The 25,348-nt window shown below is 43.0% G+C and overlaps 1 protein-coding gene across 14 annotated transcripts in view; it reads left to right on the top strand.

Moving 5' to 3' along the window:
- Positions 1–25,348, top strand: part of DMD (dystrophin) — a 1,318,095-nt gene that overhangs the window by 1,237,796 nt on the left and 54,951 nt on the right. For all 14 annotated transcript variants that reach the window (XM_068155047.1, XM_068155048.1, XM_068155051.1 and 11 more), the window contains 4 exons: positions 113–187; positions 7,002–7,203; positions 11,812–11,897; positions 17,001–17,158. In XM_068155047.1, the coding sequence (XP_068011148.1) occupies positions 113–187; positions 7,002–7,203; positions 11,812–11,897; positions 17,001–17,158 (521 nt within the window). The remainder of the gene's footprint in view (positions 1–112; positions 188–7,001; positions 7,204–11,811; positions 11,898–17,000; positions 17,159–25,348) is intronic.

Below are 25,348 nucleotides of genomic sequence, written 5' to 3'. Positions count from 1 at the left end.
TCTCTTTTAGCCAACGAGTGTAATCTTCTCGTTCAACTTAACAACCTATTTGTCAGTCTGCTCATTTCTAAAGGGTAAAGCTGATAACTTACTTTAATGTTTCTCCCTACAGCTGACCTGAACAACGTCAGGTTCTCGGCATACAGGACTGCCATGAAACTCCGCAGACTGCAGAAAGCTCTCTGCTGTAAGTATGTGCCTGTGCCTCACCTGTTGCTGGGAAGACTTTGACCAATGCAGAAGTGAAGTGTATTTGCAACTTTGAGAAGCACCCAAACGCTCCCCCACATAACCCAGCCTCTACTTGATGTGTGGAAACCGCTCATATGAAGGGTATACTGCTGCCACCAGTTTGCATGTTCCTTATGAAATCAAAGTGCTGGATGGTCTGCAGTTCTGTCACTTTTAAGACAGCAGTGCATCAGAAACAAAGCTAACATCCCCTACATATTTCTTATCTCTCTACTCTTTAGCCAGGTATTTTCACTCTGCTCATTGCTGGAGCCACATCCTTTGTGAGCCATGGCTCCAGACCAAAGGAACAGGATTGTAGTATATTGGGGACAGTGAGAGTTCTGGTGAAATGATCACTCCAGAAGTGAAGTTGCTAATGGTTTGTGAAGTTGAATCTTGAACCCTGAGGGGCTGTTGCCTTTAAATGACGTCATCACAATAAACATTTCGCTTAGTTTTTCCCTGGCTTTTGGTTGTGTTCAGAAGTCTCTCACCAGCCATAGATTAGTGATGTGCATGTTCTAACATTTTAATTCCCTCAAGTGGTGTATGATATTCCTCCTGTCACTGGAGTTACGTTTACTCTTCAGCATATTGTAACCTTGATAGCTAAACAATTTACTCATAGTTTTTTTGTTAGGCATATCTGTTGCCCAAGCAAGCAGTTTATTAGGTGGTACAGTTTGGGGGTGTTATTAGAATATTTTAACACTCACTATTTGACATTTAATTGCAGGGTTAAATTTCTGACAGAGTTGCAAATGTCTCAGCTGTTGATTTATCTCAACTTTAGATTTGTGCTCACATGCTTTCTGGAACTGTGTCAAACCTCAGTGTTTTTTTAGCATGTTTGCTCTTAGGCTTATAAGCATGTGTCAGTTCCACCAGTGAATAGACTTAATTTCTGAATTCATGAAACCATAGGAAATAATTCCTTTTTTTTTCTTTAAAAGGAAAAAAGACAAACAGTAAGTTAGTAACATAATGAAATATTTTAACATGAATGCATTGACAAAGAATGAATGAATTGATGATCAGAAGGACAGACATCTTTCCATGGCACAGTAGTCCTGCCACGCTCATAGTGGAAGGGTAGTGTAAGAAACTGGAATGAATGCAGGGAAAAGCATTCACAATCAGTGCAGCACTGAAGTAAGGAACTAAAATGTTGGGAATTACAGGTTTCTCTAGCTGGCAGTGCACAAGTATAATCTGTAACAGGTTTTTATGGTCAAAAGTGCAAACCTCTGCATCCTGTTTTATCTGTACTTTTCTGCTTCTTACCACTGAACAACTCCCGGTTCATCTTGGGCTTTGCGGTGTGGAATGGTAATTGTGCACTGAAGTCAGTTTCATCTCTCAAGGTTACATTTAGGTAGAGTTTCTGAGAATGGATGTTTCCAGAGACATGCACTGGCGCTTACAGTGATTACTTTAGCACATTCTTCATACTTGTATCTAAGGAGAAGTATTTAAGGAATTTGGTTAGCAGTCTTTGTTCTTACAAATACAATTCCTTGGAGACCCCATCATTGTATTTGTGTGTTCTTTGATTTCAGTGTTGCTTGTGAACTCGGTTTAATTAGATTTTATTCAAAAAAAAACCCAAACTCATAACAAAATTCTTTTTCTGCAGTTTAGCACTAGCAGAAATAGAGCACAGAGCTGGGTTTCAGGGCTGCTCTGCATAGTCAGAAATCCCCAATTTCCACTGTAGAGTAGGTGCTGCTGTCAGCTCTTGCTTTTTATTTCAGTTTTAAAATTGCAGCACTTTATATATATATGTGTGTGTGTGTGTGTATTCTTTTCTGTAAGCTTGATAAAAAGCAGAGCAGTTTTGTCTTATGGGGAGCATTCTAAAGATGTGTGCACAATAGAAAGCCCACAGAAGTGAAGGTACAGCCTGTTTCTCAGTGGCAAGAATAGAAACACTTTTTCAAGTGAACTATACTTGGACTCAGTTCTTTTCAATTTGAAAATCAGCCCAATGAACATTAAGACACTAGGACAGAAAACCTAAAGAATATGGGAAATGGTAATCCTTAATAAATAAATGCCTGTGCATTGTGTTACCTTAGAATCTAGTGTGTGGCTCTATCATCCTAGCTTTTGAAATGATTGTTGGCATGCCCAGTGCAACTTTGCACTTTTTTTTTGGTTTGTTTTAATGTATGGCTTCCTTTCATAGTCACATCAAAGCATGTTGACTTTCTTGTTTTGCTACTTTTGCAAAGGTCTGATCTTAAAGTGCAAACCACATCTGAATGTTGTCGTGTCAATAAAATTAAGATGCATTTGCAAACTTTCCTTGGAGATACAGTAAAAGGAAATATTAAAGAACTTCTGCTAGGATGCTTTTTAGCCTTGAATTTTATGCAGTCTAGATTGAATGTAATTTTTTCTTAATGTATTAGCCAACACCAGCAGATTACAGAGGAGATGATCTTGCATTCTGGGAACACTATTAATCATTTTTATCACTAGCTATATTTTGAGTTTTCCCTATGTTCACTACTTGCACTTACAGCCTGTTAGTTGTCATTTCTGTCCTTCAACTGATTAGTTATTCCAGGGCATCTCTGATGCTTTTCCTGCAGTCTGGCCACAGGTTGGTGACCAAACATGCTAACATTTTTTTCTCTTGCTTTATAGGCCAAAGTAATATTTATGTAGATGAGGTAGATGTCAAAATAAGCTAGCAGCTACTGCTCAAGGAAGTTTTTGAGTCAGTTTTGGCATTTTAAATAGAAAAGAGCAAAAGAATGGCAGAAAACCCACAAAAAAGAACAAAGCATAAAGTGGTGTGGTTTGTTTCAGTTAAAGCTTTGCAAATCTCTGGATGATGATGAGTATAACTGTTCAATACATACCCAACTGTTGAGACTTGTCTTTTGAAAGTCTGACATTCATTGGACCTTCATGTTTACTTTCAGGAAAGAAATAGGCAATTCCTGTTTCTGGGGGAGGATCCCCTTACACTCCTTTAATCTTGGTGGGAAAGATGCAGGAGGAATTTAATGTGGTGACGGCCAGAACCATGCTTTTTCCTATAAAGCAGAGGGTGGTGGCAAGCATTTTTTGCTTGTTATGAGCATGTGTTACTGACTTCAGGATAGCATAGGAGGTTGGTGAAGAGCAGAGTGAAAGGCTTTTCAGAAGTTGCTCCTTATTAGTGGGAAAAGCTTTCACAAAGTGGAATGACCCATGTTTAGCACTAGCTGCATATATAATTAAGCTGCCACTCAGATGCCTGAGGGGTTCATTTAATTACCATTGATTCATAGTCTCAGAGGAACTGAGAGTTTGGCCTGAAGCTTGGAGTTAAAGGTGTTGTGAAGGCAGAGCTCTGTTTGCAATTTGACTAATAAGTTATTACAAGAGAAGCATCCTTCTGAGACTCTTAGGAATGAGTCTGATAAATATATATTTTTGCAGGATATAACACTGACCTTCGAATAGCTGTATTTTTTTATGCTATGTTAACCATAATCTTCCAGAATGTTTTCTTTTAATAAGCACCTAAAAAAAAAAAAAAGTCAAATTCCAATAAAACTCTTCACAAAACCACAGACTCAAAGTTAAATGTCTTGGTGTGATAATGAGAACAGCATTCCAAGCTTTCATTATTCACTCTAGTACTGAGTATGTCAGGCCCACGGGATGGAAATTTTCAGAAGTGCTTAAGGGATTTGCCAGCAGAAGTCCCTATTGATTTCCAATGAAATCCTGAAATTCTTTTGGCAATTATGAAATCCCAGCATACAGTCCATGCAGCATTAGCAAGCAGCCCTGTGTTCAGCTGAAGTAATTTTCATCTCCACTAGGACATCAAAGGTTCAATTCATCCCTGGTAAAATAGGATATTAAAGTGTGAATTTGGCAACTATGCCCTTAAGGTGGATCAAGTTCTGGAAAATATTCCTGTCTGGGGTTCTGCATTTAGCCTCTGCCTTACTCTCTTCTTCTTCTTCTTCTTCTTCTTCTTCTTCTTCTTCTTCTTCTTCTTCTTCTTCTTCTTCTTCTTCTTCTCCTCCTCCTCCTCCTCCTCCTCCTCCTCCTCCTCCTCCTCCTCCTCCTCCTCCTCCTCCTCCTCCTCCTCCTCCTCCTCCTCCTCCTCCTCCTCCGTATTAGTATTACTATTAGTATTAGTATTATTAGTATTTTCCTGACATTACCAAGAGATCACAGAATTGCAGAATGTTAGGGGTTGCAAGGGACCTCCAGAGATTATCGAGTCCAACCTCCCTGCCAAAGCAGGATCATCTCAGGCAGGCTGCACAGGAATGCATCCACGTGGGTTTTGGCAGCCTGTTCCAGTGCTCTGTCATCCTCACCATAAAGAAATGTCCCCTTGTGTTGAGGTGGGACCTCCTGCATTCTAGCTTATATCCCCTGTTCCTTGTCTTATCACTGGGCACCACCAAAAAGAGCTGGGCACCTTCCTCTGGACACCCACCCCTCAGATATTTATAGATGTCGATGAAGATCCACTCTCAGCCTTTTATTCTCAAGACTGAATAGCCCCAGGTCTCTCAGTCTTTTTTCATAGCAAAGATGTTCAAGTTCTGCAGTCATCCTTGTAGCTCTCTGTGGGACTCTCTCCAGTGTCTCTCTTGAACTGCGGAGGCCATAACTGGGCACATTATTTCAGGTGTGATCTCACCAACTAAGATGTTGCTTACTATGACTCACATTTTTATTCCAATGAGAGAAAAAACTCATCTTGCACTTGGGCCAGTTCATCTCCCAGTTTTGTGACAAATTTTGTGGATGATTTTGGACAGTTCCATTTTGGGCCAGATGCTACTCCATCAGATCATGTTGGATCATGCTGCACTTTGTGACTGCTCATGTTATGAGCAGGACTAATAGCATCCAGGCTTTGATGTCCCTATTACTCAACACCCTGGAAATTCTCTGCGAGGAATTACAAAGGGTTTTCACATGGTAGCAGGAAGATCTGCATCAAGAGTCTCATGTTTTGTGATTTCTTTTGTTCTTAGTTTGCAGCTGACACCAAGCTGGGGACAGGAGTTGATCTGTTAGAGAATAGGAGAGCTCTGCAGAGAGAGCTTGACAGTCTGGAGAGATGGGCAGAGTCCAACAGCATGAGATTTAACACATCCAAGTGCCGGGTTCTACACATTGGCCACAACAACCCCATGCAGTGCTACAGGCTGGGGTCAGAGTGGCTGGAGAGCAGCCAGGCAGAAAGGGACCTGGGGGTACTGGTTGATAGTAGGCTGAACATGAGCCAGCATTGTGCCCAGGTGGCCAAGAAGGCCAATGGCATCCTGGCCTGTACCAGGAATAGTGTGGCCAGTAGGAGCAGGGAGGTCATTGTGCCCCTGTACTCAGCACTGGTTAGGCCACACCTTGAGTACTGTGTCCAATTCTGGGCCTCTCAGTTTCAGAAAGTTGTTGAGTTGCTGGAATATGTCCAGAGAAGGGCAACAAGACTGGGAAGGGTCTGGAGCACAAGCCCTATGAAGAGAGGCTGAGGTAGCTGGGATTGTTTAGCCTGGAGAAGAAGAGGCTCAGGGGAGACCTTATTGCTGCCTACAACTATCTGAAGGGAGGTTGTAGCCAGGTGGGGGCTGGTCTCTTCTCCCAGGCAACCAGCACCAGAACCAGAGGACACAGTCTCAAGCTGCACCAGAGGAGGTTTAGGCTGGATGTTAGGAAGAAGTTCTTCACAGAAAGAGTGATTGGCCATGGGAATGTGCTGCCCAGGGAGGTGGTGGAGTCACCATCACTGGAGGTGTTTAAGAAGAGACTGGATGGGGTGCTTGGTGCCATGGTTTAGTTGATTAGATAGTGTTGAATGATAGGTTGGACTCCAACCTGGTCTATTCTATTCTATTCTATTCTAATTTTTTATTCCCATTTTACTTTGTAAACCATTGTCCTGCAACTCTCTGATTTGGTGTCCCAAAAATGTGATTGTTGTATTTATTTTACTGTGGAGACTCAGTGCTGAGAAAGGGAAGTTCTGTTTTGCCTTGGACATCCAAATTTCAAAATGCAACTGACTGAAATTGGAATGAAAATCAATATTTTTAAAGGTCCATGACAAGCACCATGTTAACTGATAAGTTTAAATGTGTCTCACTCTGTCATGTCATAGAGGTAGTTATAAATGAAAATGCTCTGCAGAGTTAAAAATGGATGAATTTCATTAATAAATATTGAAAAAGATATTTCTGGAACCTTCTCTTGCCTGTTCTCACCAGAGGAGAAGTAACAAGCAGGGTTAATACTGGTTCAGCTGTGATTTGTTTGCATATTCCTTGTGGGGTTTTGTTCAGTTAAGATTGCTGGACTTCTGTGGAAAATGGACAGCGTGTCTCAGGAAAGCTGGTGGCATGTACTATGTTTAGAGCATATTTGCTGGATATAGTAGTCAAATATTAGCCTATCTGTAGGAACATAAAACATGAAATGAGTAATTTTCACTTCCATAGTAATGTATGTGTAAAATTTCTATAGGGTATGAATAGCATAATAGGGACTTTACAGCTAAAAAGGAACTACATTTCACTTTTATAAACACTACCCTCTAAGACTACAGCTGTGTAAACAGTGCACCTGTAGGAGTCTTGAAACCAGTCTTGCATGTGTCTTTCAGAGGATGTAAAATGTCCTCTGACCAGTCATAAAAGCCAGGTAAATTGTTCTGTGGTCTTTCTGGTACGTGTAATACAGCCAGGCTTTCTTAGTCTTTATTGTGGGTTTGTTTGTTTGTTTTTTTGATCATATTTTAACAGTGGATCTTCTGAGTTTGTCTGCTGCATGTGATGCCTTGGACCAGCACAACCTCAAACAAAATGACCAGCCAATGGATATCCTGCAGATCATTAATTGCTTGACTACCATTTATGATCGCCTGGAACAAGAGCACAATAACCTAGTCAATGTTCCCCTCTGCGTGGACATGTGCCTCAACTGGCTGCTGAATGTCTATGACACGTATGTATGGGTGCTCTGAACGTGGGGTGCTCAGGAGCTTTCCCAGCAGCACAAGGAGGTGGGGGAAGGGGTAATGAGCTCTTTGCCCTATTACAAAATGAATGGCTTGAAACTGAAGAAAACAGCCAGTTGAAGTGAAAGTTTAGTATACCTAATGGTCTAATGCCTGCATTTAACTCAATCAATACAGCCCTTGGTTAGGCTTACAGTCCTAGCTTTATTGAGCTAAGCAATAAGAGAGCTGGAAAAGAGAACTTTTTAAATGGCATTCTGTTCAGAGCAATTCTGGGGGACAGCATGTCCTCAGCAGGCCACAGCTTCACATGGCTTTCTAGATATATTTGGATAAATCCAAGAGAGTTACCAAGAAGGAGCAGTATGAACACTTGTATAGCCTCTTGCATGTCTGTATTTCTGGATGTTAAATCTTTTCAGAGCTATCCATGTTTTCTAGCTTTCAATCTATAATTTTTGTTCAAAAACAGAAGAATCACAGAATCACAGGTTGGAAGAAACACAGAACCCATTCAGGTTGGAAAAGACCCTCAGGATCACCAAGTCCAACCAATAACCTTACTCTACAAGGTTCACCCCTAAACCATATCCCCCAGCACCGTATCCAAACGACCTTTAAACATATCCAGGCTTGGTGACTCAACCACCTCCCTGGGCAGCACATTCCAATGCCTGACCACTCTTGCTGTGAATTTTTCTTTCCCTGATATCCAGTTTAAACCTAGACAGTCACAGCTTGAGGCCATTCCCTCTTGTTCTGTCACTAATAACCTGGGAGAAGAGGCTTATCTGTTCTAATGTCCTTATAATCCACAGCAGTCAGATTTCAGGAAAACTTTATCTAAACATTAATTTTTAAAAGTGTGCCTATATGCATAGATAAAACAGAGTAAATTTACTTTAGGAAAATGTAGGTATTCCTGTTCAGTGGGTAAGTGATGTTGCTCATAATGCACAGGCAAGTTCCCACACAGGTTTGTAAACTAATTGAAGAGTAAGCCATCATTTTTATATTTGGTGAATGCAATGAAAAAAGAAAAAAAGAAAGTCAATGGAAGTCTTCATTTGTGTTTGGAAGGTTCTTATCAGCCACCTTCAGCCAGACACACTCATTGCTGTAGCACAATAAACATTTATGTTTAGAAATGGAAGGACATAGGTCAATGATTATATTTGTGTTGCCATTTTGAACCCTATTTAGGTGCTATGACATTGTTCTTCCATTCAGTCTTTATGACAGCACTGAAGTTTTTATGATCACCTACCAAAAAAGGTCCACATTTTTTACAGGGTCCATTCCTGCAGAATCGCCTCCAGTAAGCCCATTGTCTATAACGTCCTCTGCAACAGCTGCAATATCCTGTGAGGTGTATTACCTAGATTACAGTGTATTTTGTGTAGTGTACTGGTAGTAGGGAAGGGGGCTATATTCATTTAAGAGCTAGATTTTATTTCTTTCATCTGATTTGGCTTCCACAGAACTCTGATCCACCTCTGAATTATCATCAGCTATAAGTAACATATAGATGAAGATGGTGGAGTTACCATCCCTGGAGGTGTTCAAGAAGGGATTGGACGTGGCACTTGATGCCATGGTTTAGTAGTCATGAGGTGTTGGATGACAGGTTGGACTTGATGATCTTTGAGGTCTTTTCCAACCTTATTGATTCTATGATTCTATGATTCTAAGATACCCAGTTAGCCAAAACTGGAAAAGATGTCCCAGGGATGTTAATCCAGATCAGCCATGTTAGGAGCAGGGAAGGAAATAAAGGTCATTCCTCAGGCTGCTCCTAGGCTGGACTGTCCAGTTTAGATTTGCTGTGTCCAGTCGAGTTTTCTCTGTGTTGCACTGTGCTAAAAGTACAACATTAGAAATTATAATTGGCTGCCTCCAGGCAATTCCCTAGGTATGTGAGGGAACTGTATATTGCAGGGCACAATGAAACAGGGAGGTGTTTTATGTGTGAGGAAAGCTGGGAGCTATTTTGCTGAAATTCAGGTTTGAATTGCACTGGTAAGAGAGGTGACCTTGGGGGTTACATGTGTTTCGTTTTCATTGTAAACTTAATAGGCAGAGATCAACCGAAGTGCAGAGCAGTACTGGAGACATTTAATTAAATGTACTGAATCTTTACTTTTCTTATAATTGAAAACTGTCATTTGTAAAGATATTAATCAAATTCACAGTCAATGGCTGTTCTAATTATGGGCACAGCTCTGCAAATCTAACACGTTTCAGATGATTTTTTTTTAATTGATCAGTCACTCATGCTCATTTGCAGTAACATGCTAAATTACTGGTTTGACTTGGGTGGAGAGGAGAGTGAACTGAACAGCTTAGGATTTGTGCAAGTTTCAATTTAATATGCCTAGCAGGGAAATCATCATTTTACATTCTTCTCCTGTATAATTTGCACAAGCCTGGTATTCATCAGCAGGAGTTTCTGAGGGCACAGATGATAATTAATTTGGAGAAGATTTGAGGGAGAGGAATAAGAGGAGTGGAGTGTGGAGAGCGTAGGTAAACAACAAATGCTTACTCTTGATGGAAAAGAGAAGAATTTTTAGTATAAATCTGGCTTTGTCCATCAGTTTCCATCTGCATCTTTTAAAGTGTTGGCAGGGGAGACAGGCATGTGAATGAGCACCACTGGGTCCTGCAGCACTTTGATAGGATTAAGAAGACAACATGCAGCCATGCATCGTTGCCAAACAGTGCAGCCTGATGCATGGCTATGGCATACCTGCACCTGATTTATTTTATTCCTAGTGGTGTTCTTACTGGGGATTCTTTGACACTTGATGAAGCTCTGCTTCAAAAATGTTGGGTTTAGACACTGGCTTCCTATGTTGTGGATGCCTTCAGTTGCAATAGGTGTTATGTACTTGAAATGCTACAAGAAATTAAAAGTCTTGGGGGAAGCCAGCAACTGGAAGTAAATTGAGCTAAGCCAGACGACTGAGAGAAGATGTGAGGGTTTGTCACCGTATGCCCTGCAGCGCAGAGGAAGACTTTTTTTTTTTCTCACAGTTATGTTAGGAAAAAAAAAAAAAGTGACAGCACAGGCACATTACAAGGCAGGAGTGAGTGTGAGGGGAAATCTGACCAGAGGGAGCATGGAGACTGATGTGGAGCATATCAGCTCCTTGGCACTGTGCAGGACAGGTTTGAGTACTGCAAAGAGGAGCTCAGACACCACTTTGTGTTGTTGATGGCATAACCACACAGCCTGCCTGCCTTGTGATTTTTAGGCAAGCTTCATCATTCACCTGAATGTCTTACAAGTGCTTCCATTGCTGCACACTGTGAGCAGAGCCTGCTTTTTTATGCTTCGCTCCCTGTTGCCTTCTCAAACAAGGCAGGGCAGTGCTGACAGTAAGCAAAGTCTTTCTAAAAACAAGTGCTATATTGCATTTCAAATTAAAGTGAAGCTGTATTGTCTTAGTATCATAATATCATAGTATCAGTCAGGGTTGGAAGGGACCACAAGGATCATCTTAGTTCCAACCCCGCTGCCATGGGCAGGGACACCCCACACTAGATCAGGCTGGCCAGAGCCTCGTCCAGCCTGGTCTTAAACACCTCCAGGGACGAGGCCCCAACCATCTTCCTGGACAACCCATTCCAGTGCTCATGGTGAAGAACCTCCTCCTCACATCCAGCCTGAATCTCCAAACCTCCAGCTTCATTCCATTCCCCCTAGTCCTATCACTCCCTGAGATCCTGAGCAGTCCCTCCCCAGCCTTCCTGTAGGCCCCCTTCAGATACTGGAAGGCCACAATTAGGTCACCTCGGAGCCTTCTCTTCTCCAGACTGAACAGCCCCAACTCCTTCAGTCTGTCCTCGTAGGAGAGGTGCTCCAGCCCTCTGATCATCCTCGTGGCCCTTCTCTGGGCACCTTCCAGCACGTCCATGTCCCTCTTGTAATAGGGGCTCCAGAACTGGACGCAGTACTCCAGGTGGGGTATCACCAGAGCTGAGTAGAGGGGGGAATCACCTCCCTTGACCTGCTGGCCACACTTCTCCTGATGTAGCCCAGGATTTGATTGGCTTTGCGGGCTGCAAGTGCACACTGAGAGCTCATGCTGAGCTTCTCGTCCACCAGCACCCCCAAGTCTCTCTCCTCAGGGCTGCTTTCCAGCCCGTCACTGCCCAGCCTGGATTTGTGCCTGGGATTGCCTTGATTGTGTCTTGGCAATAGGGATGGTTTACTGCTCTGTCTGAGACTTTGTCTTCTCTCAGAGTTTCTCAGCAGTAGTTCATAGAGAAACCTGTTCAAATAAATGTGGGGTAATGTCCCTTTGCTCTCACTTTGTCATAGAAAAGTAGGTGAGAGATTATTTCTCAATGAGTGTTTCTGGTAGAATTGATACAGCAGCCAAATCCAACTCAGCTATGCCTGTGAAGCCATAAGCATATTTTATCATTTGCTTCTAACTTGCCTAATAACCAGCCAACATGTACTATGCAGCATGGTTCTGTGTGGGAGTTCATTTGTGGTGACTGCAGTACTGCAGTGAACTTTGTTGTAGTACACAAATGATGCCATGAATGGACAATATAATCAGCCAGTGTTTCTTTTTCATTAGGGGTCGAACAGGAAGGATCCGGGTCTTGTCTTTCAAAACTGGTGTTGTGTCCCTTTGTAAAGCACACCTGGAAGATAAATATAGATGTAAGTCAGTGTAATTCTTTTCATTTTACTTTATGTTTATATTCTGGTTTTATTCCTTCTGTCTATTGCATATACATTTAATTAGCATACAAAGACATTCTTCTTTAGATAGTTCAGATGCAAAGTGTGTTAATTTGCTCCACTTTGTATCCCTAAGTTGTTTCTTCAGTGTTTTTTTAGGTAGTTTAGCACAGCAGTTCCCAAACTTTTCTGTTTGCTGTTTTCTGTGTGTACACCCAATAGATGTGTATTTATTTACAGGTTCTATACATACAGAATCAGAAAATCATACAATGGTCTGGGTTGGAAGGGACCTCCAAAGGTCATCTAGTCCTACAACCTCTGCAGTAAGCAGGGGCATCCTCAACTAGATCAGGTTGCCCAGAGACTTGTTGAGCCTGCCAGGATGGGCCCCCAACCACCTTCCTTGGCAACCCATTCCAGTGTTCCACCACCCTCATAGTAAAGAACTTGTTCCTAATATCCAATCTAAATCTACTCTTCTCTAGTTTGAAGCCATTACCCCTCCTATCAGCACAGGCCTTTGTAAACAGTCCCTCTCCATCCTTCTTGTAAGTCCCCTTCAGGTACTGCAAGGCCGCTCTCATGTCTCCCCAGATCCTTCTCCAGGCTGAACAACCCCAGCTCCCTCAGCCTGTCCTCATAGCAGAGGTGTTCCAACCCCCGATCATTCTTGTGGCCCTCCTCTGGACCCGCTCCATCAGGTCCACATTAAGTTGTACAGTTAATTTGTTGACTGTACAAAAAATATTTTTGTATTGTGACCTAATGGATTTTCTTGCACACTCTCTGGGGTACAAGAACCTCTATTTGAAAACCACTAGTTTAGCACACCTTAGTACACAAAAACATGTTACAGGACACTGGGTTTAGAATATAGTAACTTTTTAAGATGTTTTCCACAATGTACTCACAGGATCACAGAATATATCTAGTTGGAAGAGACCTCATAGATCATCCAGTCCAACCCTTGACTCATCACTGAAGGGTCGACACTAAGCCATGTCCCTAAGTGCCAGTGCCACACACACCACTTGAACACACCCAGGGACACACCGCCACTGCCCTGGGCAGACCATTCCAGTCTTTGATAACCCTTTCAGTGAAGAAATAATTTCCTAACATCCAGCCTGAACCTCCCCCTGCTGCATCTTGCAATCATTTCCTGAAGTCCTGTTGCTTGTCATCAAGGAGAAGAAGATGGTCCCCTCCTCACTCCAGCTTCCCTTCAAGTAGTTGTACAGAGCAATGACGTCTCTCTTCAGCCTCCTCTTCTCTAGTCAGGGTCTCATTTGTACTGTGTTTAAATATAGTTGGTACCTTTATTATATATTTAAAGGCATGCAAATTTTTTATCTTTTAATACATGAAAACCTGAAATACTTGAAAAAATTCCACTTGAGGGTTCAGCTTTATCTTACTAATTAATCATTCATTAGTGAGGCTAGGATCCAGAAAAGAGCTACTCCTGAGAACCACTCTTCATGAGTAGCTTTCTGGTTAATTGGTATCACTCATTCATGCATTTGGAAAAAAACAAAACCAGAAACCAACCAACCAAACCCCCACCCCCAAAACACTAAAATAATCAACCTTTAGGCTTCAACCCAATACCATAGCAGTTCTTTTATCAGTTGCTATTACTCTATTCTTCTACTAATGAAAGTTGAAGAACACTGAAGAGAAAACAGACAGTTTCAACAATAAGTTTTGTGCGTGACTGTGTATAATTGGATCAGATTTTAGGGCAGTCACTATCAATGTCACAGTTTATATCTCCAGATGTTTCATATGGGTGTTGTGAAAAAATTATTGGGAAGATCTTTTAAGAAAGTGACTCAGTACAGACATTTTTCAAAATTATATTTCACTGAGGATTATCCAAGTTACAAAGGAAGGCATTTATTCGTATTTTATAGTCTCCTGCAGTGTGTGTGTGCACGGTAATGCACAGTCTCCTGTTTTAAGGTTGTAGAGCACTTAATGTTTTCATAATGGGGAAACTGACAGATGAATTTGTGGGAGAGGAAGGAATCATCTCTGTGCAGCTTTCCTCTGGCTTCACCATCTGGGCTGAAGTTGCACAGGATCACAGGATCTTAGGGGTTGGAAGGGACCTCCAGAGATCAAGTCCAACCCCCCTGCCAGAGCAGGACCATAGAATCTAGCACAGGTGGCACAGGAGCACATCCGGATGGATCTTGAAAGTCTCCAGAGAAGGAGACTCCACAATCTCTCTGGGGAGCCTGTTCCAGTGCTCCATGACCCTTACAGTGAAGAAGTTCCTCCTCATACTGAGACGGAACCTCCGGTGCTGTAGTTTATGTCCATTGCCCCTTGTCCTATCACAGGGTGCAAGTGAGAAGAGCCTGTCCTCTCCCTCTTGACACCCAACCTTCATATATTTATATACATTTATTAAATCCCCTCTCAGTCGTCTTTTCTCCAGACCAAAAAGCCCCAGGGCTCTCAGTCTCTCCTCATAAGGCAGTGTTTCATAGTTTCATAGTTTCATTCAGGGTTGGAAGGGACCACAAGGATCATCTAGTTCCAACCCCCCTGCCATGGGCAGGGACACCCCACACTAGATCAGGCTGGACAGAGCCTCATCCAGCCTGGTCTTAAACACCCCCAGGGACGGGGCCTCAACCACCTCCCTGGACAACACATTCCAGGGTCTCACCACTCTCATGGTGAAGAACCTCCTCCTCACATCCAGCCTGAATCTCCCCACCTCCAGCTTCATTCCATTCCCCCTAGTCCTATCACTACCTGATATCCTGAGAAGTCCTTCCCCAGCCTTCCTGTAGGCCCCCTTCAGATACTGGAAGGCCACAATTAGGTCACCTCAGAGCCTTCTCTTCTGCAGACTGAACAGCCCCAACTCCTTCAGTCTGTCCTCATAGGAGAGGTGCTCCAGCCCTCTGATCATCCTCGTGGCCCTTCTCTGGACACGTTCCAGCACCTCCACATCCCTCTTGTAATAGGGGCTCCAGAACTGGACACAGTACTCCAGGTGGGGTCTCACCAGGGCTGAGTAGAGGGGGAGGATCACCTCCCTCGACCTGCTAGCCACACTTCTCCTGATGCAGCCCAGGATCTGATTGGCTTTGTGGGCTGCAAGTGCACACTGAGAGCTCATGTTGAGCTTTTTGTCCACCAGCACCCCCAAGTCTCTCTCTTCAGGGCTACTTTCCAGCCAGTCACTGCCCAGCCTGTATTTGTGCCTGGGATTGCCTCGACCCAGATGCAGGACCCTGCACTTGCTCTTATTGAACTTCATGAGGTTGGCTCCAGCCTGTCAAGGTCCCTCTGGATGGCCTCCCTTCCCTCCAGCGTGTCTGCTGCACCACACAGCTTGGTGTCATCAGCAAACTTGCTGAGGGTGCACTCAATGCCACTGTCCATGTCCCCCACAAAGATGTTGAATAAGACAGGTCCCAGGACTGATCCCTGAGGGACTCCGCTTGTCACTGGCCTCCACTGGGACATGGAGCCATTGACAGCCACTCTTTGGGTGCGGCCATCAAGCCAGTTCCTCAATCATCCTTGTAGCTCTCTGTTGAAATTTCTCCAGCAGATTTCTGTCCCTCTTGAACTGGGGAGCCCAAAACTGGATGCAATATTCCAGGTGAGGTCTCACTAGGGCAGAGTAGAGGGGAAGGAGAACATACCTCTATTTGCTGCACAAAATCTTAATGCACCACAGGATACCGTTGGCCTTGTCCTCAAGGGCATATTGCTGTGCCATGGATAACTTGTTACCCACCAGGACTTCCAGGTCCTTCTCCACCAGGTTGCTCTCCAGCCGATCATCTCCCAGCCTGTAATTGCAGTGCCATTGCCTTTAGTATTGCTGCAACTGTGTGATGAGTCGCACTCCTTTACGGTTTTTTTTCACTGACTTGCGCAGCACAGCAGAATTGGTTATTCCAGAGCACAAGTCTTCAGGCTTGCAGAGGTGATGGAGAGATTTATCCCAAAACTATTTATTATTAAACTAGGCTTGGCAAGAGAGAAATTCATGTAATTAAAAAAATAATTCTTTCCCTATCTATTCCTTTGGAAGGAAGCAGGTGTCTAAGCAGCACTAGGAAAGCAGTGCTGAAGCACCTTTATAATTGTGTCCCTGTGTCAGGTGAAATATTAAAGCCCTAACTCCATAAATAGGGTGTTTTATTCTTTCAGCCTTCTCTCTCTCCCTGTCTTGGTTTGGGGTTGTTTGGGGTTTTTTTTGTTGTTTGTTTGGGTTTTTTTTAACTCTGAAACGAAAGGAGAATTTATTCAGGTCAGGTATTGTCAGCAGCAGGGATATTACCCCATAAGAATTTCAGTTAATGCTCACCTGGTTTTTCTCATCATTATGAACTCTAAAACTTTCTCAATGTATATGAAGTATAACTAATTCCCACCAAATTAAATTGAGCTTACAAAGGGATAATTCTGTCCTGTAAAGACTCTTTTCTAGAATGCTGCACTATCAGAACATGACTTCAGGTGACATTTTGCTTCAGAGGTGGAAACTTAATAGGACAGTAAGATTGCTGGTGGATGGCAGGTTCTGTCGGACTGCAATGTTCTTGTTTCATTTTGGATTAAAAGATTATGATATGTTGGAGTTAAGGAGCTCTTGGTTTTCAATTCAAGTCATCTGAATTCCCTGAGTTGTGTGTTGATTGCTAAGGCTTCAAATTTGCTGCATGTTGTGCGAGATTATTTTACACTTAAATGATTTTATTGCAAACGTTGATGTTGCTGAGGCTCAAAGATCCTGCTGTTTAGTTAGCTGTGTTAGAAACTAACAGCTGCTGTTATCAGTAATGCCACAGGTGCTGTTAGAATGGTCCTTCTTCCCAGGTACAAGCCAATAATGCTATTAAAAATTATCACTGGGCTGCGTGTTTAATAGAAGCCCCTTATGGTTATGGGAAGAGAAGCAGCCGAACGGAAGGTGTGTTTGTGTTCATGCCTGCCAAGGCTGTTGCTCACACTTGCAAACCTTCGAAATGCTGCAGACTTCCACGCTGTTTACCGCATCCCAGTGGCCATGCTTTATCTCTGGTGTCCTTTTCCTTCCTCCAGATCTGTTCAAGCAAGTGGCAAGCTCCACTGGCTTCTGTGACCAGCGCCGACTGGGGCTCCTGCTGCACGATTCCATCCAGATCCCTCGGCAGCTGGGGGAAGTGGCCTCCTTTGGGGGCAGCAATATCGAGCCGAGTGTCAGGAGCTGCTTCCAGTTTGTAAGTCCATGTTTGCTCACTGTTCCTTTTCTGATTTGTATTTTACACAAATACAAGTAGCCTGCCCATTCTGAAGAGGATTGAAAATCTGAGAGAAGGATTAGGGTACTGAGGCTCATTTAGTGGTGGTATTCATTGGTTTAATAAACCTCTCTTTTGGGTATTTGAATTAACCCATTTCTCTGACCCTGGTGGATGAAGCCCAGATTATGCTTTTACCCGGGCAGTAAATAATTGCCATCAAGGCTTATATTGTAACTGGAATCTGCAAGCAGTTTATGTCTTTGCTGCAGCAGCTCTTGATTTTACAATTCTGTGCTACCAGCAGGTAGATCACCATGTAGGTGAACAGCATTGGTTAATCTAAATTTTGGGCAGTGACAGCCAGGTGCCCAGGGAAGCAACAGAACAAGAGCAACTGCCTCCAGTGCTGTCTGGAGTCCAGGATTGCTCCATGAGCTCCTTCCACTGCTTGATTGGATAACACCAGTTTTCTTCAAGGAGTACTGAAAGAATTCCTGTCCTGTCTGTTGAGGAATACATGGCAAACTGGAAGCTCTCTTTCAAACTTGTAAATTATTTAATCTGGGGAGGAAGAGAGTTAAAGGAATTATTCATCCTTCTCCTAACCACCAGCAGAATGCATAAGATGAAAACAGCTGCTTAATGAAAAGGTAGAGGAGGGGAGGTAATATATGGTCTGTGATAAATTCTCAATGCATCCTCTACACTACAATGGAAGAAATGCTCTTTTCCCATCCCCTGAGTGTCCCAGGGGAATGTTTTTGTTTGGTTGGGGGCGGAAGGAGTTGTTTGCTTTCTTGCCTGCTGCTCAAGTTTCATTATGTGGTAGTTTCAGTTCTGTAGTGAGCAAAACACAGCAAGTTGGGGTTTTTTTTTTCCAATGCATATTAATACTTGGAAGTAGTCTTCTTATATACAATGACTATGGAAAGAACCTAATTCTGAAATCACCACAAATTTCAGTTGTGATTGGATGTTTGCTTTCTGTATTGTTTAAACTTCTTTTAACACATTATTTTGGCAGGATGCACATTTTCCCATGTCTGTCATTCATGACTTGACCTTTTATAATTTTGATCTGTTTGATGCAGTTTCAAAATCTAAATGTAATAGGACCATATCTGAAGTTGATAATCCATGCTGATAAGCTGGGCGTAGTAGTGTTGATATCTGGGTTATGCCCTTCTTTAGAACTTGAGGCTTGAAAGTTACACTGGGCTTTCAAGTGAGACCAGCACAAAGGACTTTCACAGAAAATTCATGGTCAAAAGCTCATTTGTGCATTCCTCAGAAATTAGGACTCATTGGATCTCATCATTGGCCCAAGTGAATAGCCACAGCGCAGCTTCCCACTGCTGAAAAACTCATAAGGAAGGGGACTTCGGAATCTGACAAAACTATTTGGTTTCTTTGAAAGAGGGCTGTCATTCTGTGTGTTTACACTAGGAAAAAAAACAATAGAATTCATAGTGATGGAACACACAAAAGCTATTTTTATCAAGTAGGGAGAAGACCTTGGAATAAATGTTTGCTTGACTAAGGTTAGCAGCATTGTCATGGCAAATAAAGACGTGGCAGTGGGCTGAATGCTGCACTGCATCCAGCTGCCAGCATTTCACAGAATAGAATGCTTTGGGTTGGAAGGGACCTTAAAGATCATCTAGCTACAACCCCCAGCCATGGGCAGAGACACTGTCCACTAGACCAGGTTGCTCAAGGCCTCATTCAGCCTGGCTTGGAACATGTCCAGGGAAGGGGCATCCACAACCTCCCTGGGCAACCCATTCCAGTGTCTGACCACCCTCACTGGAAAGAATTTCTTCCTAATATCCAGTCTAAATCTACTCTCTTCCAGCTTAAATCCATTCTTTCTCATCCTAACACTACAAGCCTTGCTAAAAACACCCTCCACAGCTTTCCTGTAGGCCCCCTTCTGGTACTGGAAGGCTGCTCTAAAGTCTGCCTGGAGTGTTCTGTTCTCTAGGCTGAACAGCCCCGACACTCATAGCCTCTCCCCGCAGGGGAGGTGTTTCAGCCCTCTGATCATCTTTATAATCTTGGTCTGGACCTGCTCTAGCATTTCCATGTCCCTCCTATGCTGGGGGCACCAGAACTGGATGCAGTATTGCAGGTGGGGTCTCACAGAAACAGTAGAGGGGAAGAATCACCTCCCTCATCCTGCTGGTCACACTTATTTTGACACACCCCAGGACACAGTTGGCCTTCTCGACAGCAAGCATACATTGCCAGCTCATGTTGAGACTTTCATCAGACACCCCCATGTCCTTCTCCTCAAGACCATTCTTGAGCCACTCCTCACCCAGCCTATATTTGTGCTTAGTATTGCCCCAACTCAGGTGTAGGGTAATGTACTTTGCCTTGTTGTACTTCATGAGGTTGGCTTGGGCCCACTTCTCCAGCCTGCCCAAGTGCCTCAGGATGGCATCCTTGCCCTCCAGTGTTGCAGCCACACCACCCAACTTGGTGTCATTTGCTGTCCTGCTGATGGTGTCTCAGTCCCGCTGTCCATATTGCTGACAAAGATGCTAAACAATACTGGGCCCCGTACTGACCCTCAAGGGATGCCACTTGTCACTGATCTCCATTTGTTGGCCTCCTGGCCCTCGTGTCTGCTGCCTTCTTTCTTGGGATGCACTGCTCCTATGCTTGCAGATAGTCCTTGAATACTCACCAGCTTTCCTGGGCCCCTCTTTCCTCTAGGGCTTTATCGCTTGACACTCTGCCACACATCCCTGAAGAGGATGAAGTCTGCTTTCTTGAAACCCAGAGTAGTGAGCTTGCTTTGCACTCTCTTAGATGCTTTGAGGATCTTAAAATCTATCATTTCATGGTTGCTGCAGCCAAGGCTGCCCTGAAGTTTCAGATCACTCACCAGCCCCTCCTTTTTGGTAAGGACAAGGTTTTGTGGATTTTCTGTGGATGCCCAAACACAGCTGGGCAAAACCTTTGGCATGTTCATAAATCAGAATATTGGAAAACATGAGGTTTGCTTGTCTTACCAACACTGAAAAATAGGTTTTCTTCTTAACTGCAGTGAGAGGAATTTCATCATCACTTTTTTCCCTCTGGGTGAAGCCTCATTTTAACTTGAAGAGTGCAGAGAGTAGTTTCTAAGCTGTGTTGCAGCTGAACAGATGATCTGAGAGGGCCAGAGAGGGAGAGAGGCGCTCATTTGAAAGGAAAAATAGGCAGGATGAAATCCTAGAGAGAGGAGCAGAAATCCAAGTGTAGGGAGAGCTCTGGTGAAGGAGAGGGAGAAGGAACTAAGGAGTGGAAGAATAAGGGATACCCTTAAAGAATGATGGCAAGAACAGTAGTAGGAATAATAATGATGAAGGAAATGGGAGGATAAGACCTAAAAGAATGGGGCAGCCAGGAGTGGGGGTGGCAGTAGAAATAAGAGCTTTCCAGGAGAAAGGGAGGAGGGGAGCACAGAGACATGCTTTCAGTATAGGTGGTGCATGGAGGGCATGAGGGTCCTCAATGCAGAGGTGCTGGGGAGATGGTAGCAGGGAGCAGCCTGGAAAACGTGACACTGGAGGAACTTGGCAGCTGAGGACTGCACCAGGCACTCAGTGGCCTCCTTTTACTTAAGTGAGATAATTCAATTTTGGAAAACATTGTGGGGATTCATAGTTTACATTACTGTGTGAAAACTAAATTAAGTCTTTCTTTGAAGGCCCGTGGTGAGGAATGCTTGTTTTTTGATGGTCGTGGTTGGTTGGGGTTTTTGTTGTTGTTGTTGTTTTCCCTTACCGTTTTTTGCTTTTTTTTTTCTTTCTGATGATGATAAGCTGGCAATAAATTGCAGTTGTGTCAGGGTCTGCAACAAATGTGTGCTTCAGACATGGCTCTCCCTGCCCCCTTCGGTTAGGTGCCCTGGCAACGGCCTTGTATGCCTGTACAACAGAAAAAAAAAAGTGTGTGTGTGGGATGTTTACTGTTCCCAGCAATAACAGAGGAAATCTCTCCTGCTTTATGGTTTGAAGTGTGAGTCCTTGAGCATAAGAGTTGGGCAAGGCAGGCTTCCCAGCCTGGCTGCTGGCAGCAGCTGATGCTGCCTGCTCTAAGGGAACAGGTCCCCTTACTGCAGGCTACTGCTCTTCTCTTGCTTTTCATCATCCCAGCTCCAATTCTTGCTTTCCATACTTGTCTTCACATACAGGACGGTGCTGATAGTAATTGTTGGGAGAGAAAGAATGTGGGACTCATTTTTCCTGAGAGGGGGAAGGGGATGCAATTTCTGCTTTGAGATTGTAAGCAAAAACATGTTTTAGTGAGACCAAAGAGTGTTCGAAGAATGTATGGATCTACCCGGGCTCAGACTGAGTGAAGCTGATGTCACTGCAGTGTGAAACTACTTTCTTTTGAGTTCTGTGATGGATACATTGTTGAAGTAAACAGGATAGGGAGCTGATATGGACTGAAGGACACACGCATACACTGTTTTAATCACAGTGGAAAATTATTTATATACTGTAAATAGGACCTAGGAATTAACATCACTGCCTTGAATGAATTACTGTGACATTGGGACATTGCAGAAATGAGATGTGAAAACAGAGTGCAGCTCAGATGAGAATGTGTTTTACTGTTTCTCAGTAGTGTTTTGGATATCTAGTTCTTGATATGCTTTCTTCTGTGTGTGTATTTGAAGTACAATACTCGTGAAAAACTACTAGAGGTGAAGCTAAGGAGTAGTGCAATATGTACACTTAATTCATGTCTGTATTTTAAACCCTTCTGATTTGGTTTACTTTGACAGAGGAAATTATTTTAATGTTCTGTGTTGTGCAGTCTTCATTTCTAGGTTTGTACTTGATCATGATAAGGCAAGGTCAGTCGGGTTTTTGTACAACCGCTCCAAATTTAGGTGGAGTTTGGGTATTGCAAATTTTGGCCAGGACTGTGGTGGTGACTTTGGCTGCAAATGCTGTGGTTTTAATCAGTTGGGCAGTTGTCTTGTGAGAGATTAGTTAGGATTTATTATTTTTTTTTAACAGTTGGGAAATACCAGTACTGTGTACAAAGAGCTGTAGTTATGTAGAGGTCTATATGAAAATAACATACAAATGCCATGTTACTGCTGAGGGACTCAGCATGAGCCACCAGTGTGCACTTGTGGCTCAGACAGCCAAACACATCCGGAGCTGCATCAAGAGAAGTGTAGCCAGCAGGTCGAGAGAGGTGATTCTCCCTCTCTACTCTGCTCTGGTGAGACTCCACCTGGAGTACTGTGTCCAGTTCTGGAGCCCCTGCTGTTACAAGAAGGATCTGGACATGCTGGAGCGTGTCTGGAGAAGGGCCATAAGGATGATTAGAGGGCTGGAGCACCTCTCCTATGAGGGCAGACTGAGAGACTTGGGGCTGTTCAGACTGGAGAGAAGGCAGCTCTGAAGAGACCTTATTGTGGCCTTCCAGTATCTGAAAGGGGCCTACAAGAAAGCTGGGGAGGGACTATTTAGGATGTCAGGTGTGACAGTTTATGCTGTGCCTTTAAGCTAGGAGGACTAGGGGAAGTGGAGCAAAACTAGAAGTGGGTAGATTCAGATTGGATATTAGGAAGAAGTTCTTCCCCATGAGGATGGTGAGACACTGGAACAGGTTGCCCAGGGAGGTGGTAGAAGCCTCATCCCTGGAGGTTTTTAAGGCCAGGCTGGATGTGGCTCTGAGCCACACTAGAGGTATCCCTGGTCATGGCAGGGGTGTTGGAACTAGATGATCCTTGAGGTCCCTTCCAGCCCTAACATTTCTATGATTCTGTGACGGTCTGGTTTGAGAGAAGCAGGCAGCCCTTCTTTCTGTTCATGAGATGCTTCTTCAGCTTTTGTCTCTGTCAGTGGAGACCTGGCCTAAGGGAACTAGCAAATCCTTCCTCAAGCTGCTGTGCTGTAAATGTCATAAACCAGTAATTCTGGTTTTATTTTAGTAGGATTTTGTGAACCTGCCTGACTTTGGGAGACACTCTTGAAGAGCCTTACAAGTGAAGTGCTTTAAAAGGGCTATTTTTAAATGGTTTGGGAGATGGGGATTGGGTGTGGGAGGATAGCGTGTTTCAAGTGTGGGTGATATAAAACTAAGTACACTAATTCACTTCTGGATTCTTGGGTTTTATTTTATTACTCTGTGCCACAACACAAAACATTGACTAGTCAGTGCAATGAAGTGTAATGCAAGAGGTTAAACCATGATCTTAAGGATTTGTTCCAAGGTTTGAGACAGATTTAAGCAGTTTGTATCACCCAAAATTAACCTTTATAATAATCCTCTTTCTTGACCATGAAACAGCACTTGTCTTGAAAACAACAAATTCTGGAGTTTTGTGTTCTTGCCAGACAGCGGTGGGGAGAATGTGTAAGTACTCAGGAAGCTGCTCAACAGTGGAAGACAAAGTTGCACAGGGTTAAGTCTGACTCCAAGGAGGCAAAGCTGCTGTTCGTGGCTTACTCTGCATTTAAAAACTTTAACAAGTCCTAAGAATCCCGTTCTACAATTTTGCTTGTTCAAATGATGTTTACCTGGACTAATGTGAAGCTTTCCATCCAGGTTATGAAAAAACACCATTCAATTCACAATGCTAATTCATTTCCAGTTAATTTCCTATAGAAATCCTACAGAATATAGCTCATCAAAATTGTGTCCACAATTTGTGCTGCATTTTCTGTCCAAAAGCAAACCACGCTGATCATGTATTTTGAACCACATTTCATACTATGGATAGATAAAGTTAATATAGCATAGAATCTTTTTTAAACTACAAGCTGTGAGATGGGGGAGGAACACCAGAAAAATCAACTCCCAAGCAGTGCATAAGGATGCTAGCACCACCCAATTTCCTATTTCACACACACACACATTGTTTTGGCAAAATAAATACTGAAAAGCAGATGTCTGGAACATAATGAATTTCAATATCCCCCATAACAAATTGTTACTTGTAAGTTGGAAAGGGCTTTATGAATTTTACTTTATGATTCACTCTGTTATTACCATAAAAATTGAGAGTTGCACAGAAATGTGTTCAAGAGAAGAACCATTAATATTCCTTACAGCTTGATCTTGTTGGTTGAGATACAGAACTGTATGAATTCAGACTTTTTCCCTTATGCAAAAATCTTCAGCTGCTGCCTTTACTGGATTTAGAGATTATTAGAGAAAATAAAAAATCAGAATAGCAGCTCAGGGAACAGTTGAGAACTGTCTGTCCTGTACTGTCTGACCCTGACCAGCTTTTCTCCATGTGGCTTTAAATCTTCATGTAATATAATTCGGAACCCGTTCTGATACATTTTAATGCACCTAATCTCTCTGAGCACAGGTTTTGTACAGCCAGCCTGCAGAGCTCTGGCTAGGCAGCTATTGGGACTGCTGACAATTGACAGTGGCTGCAAAATTAAAATAGATCTTTGGATGTTACAGAACGTCTTTCGGTACTGCAATGTTTCCCCTACAAAATCAAAGCAGCGACAAGTGGAGAGCTGTGCTCATTCTTATTCAGACTGCAGCTTGCACTTCAGCATTTCCATACACTTCATATTTTTCTATTAAAAATGGCATATTAAAGAGATCCTCTTAAATTTTTTTTGAGACTTTGAGGACCTCTGTATTAAAAGTGCAGTCTGCTGTATAGGGCAATGGTTTGCTAGCATAGTTCCTGGCTGATTTTGGTTCACTGAGAGAGCCACAGACAGTCTCTCTCCAACTCTTTTACTGCCCTGGCTGCTAGCTGAAAAATAGACATATAGAGGATCATATTTTATAAATATGCCTTTCTCTTAGGAGAGTACTAGAATTAATTTAATTCTATTGAATTCACTGATGTCCTGCAGCAAAAAGCAGTATCTGCTGTTCTGAACAAATTCTGTTGCTGTACTATGTTATAATTCTGATTTTCAATCTCTCTTTTTCTTTTTTTATTCCTTTGAAGGGTTTTCTAAGTTCTGCTGCTATCTGAGAAGAAAAAGAAAGTAGGAGAATTTAAGGCAGAAGTTATTAAATGTCATACAAGACCTATAGTGAATATTAAATTGTGAGAGGCTTTATCTGACTAACTGTAGATATGTTGTGGCTTGATGGTAGTACTCCAAACATCCAAAAAGGATGTGTATGACTGTAGCAGAAAGCCATATATGAGGAGCTTAAATG

The sequence above is a fragment of the Melanerpes formicivorus genome, unplaced genomic scaffold, assembly GCF_026170545.1.
Source record: "Melanerpes formicivorus ecotype bairdi unplaced genomic scaffold, bMelFor1.0.p_v2 SCAF_30, whole genome shotgun sequence".
NCBI classification, from domain to species: Eukaryota; Metazoa; Chordata; class Aves; order Piciformes; family Picidae; genus Melanerpes; species Melanerpes formicivorus.
This window is presented reverse-complemented; position numbering and strand designations above follow the sequence as displayed.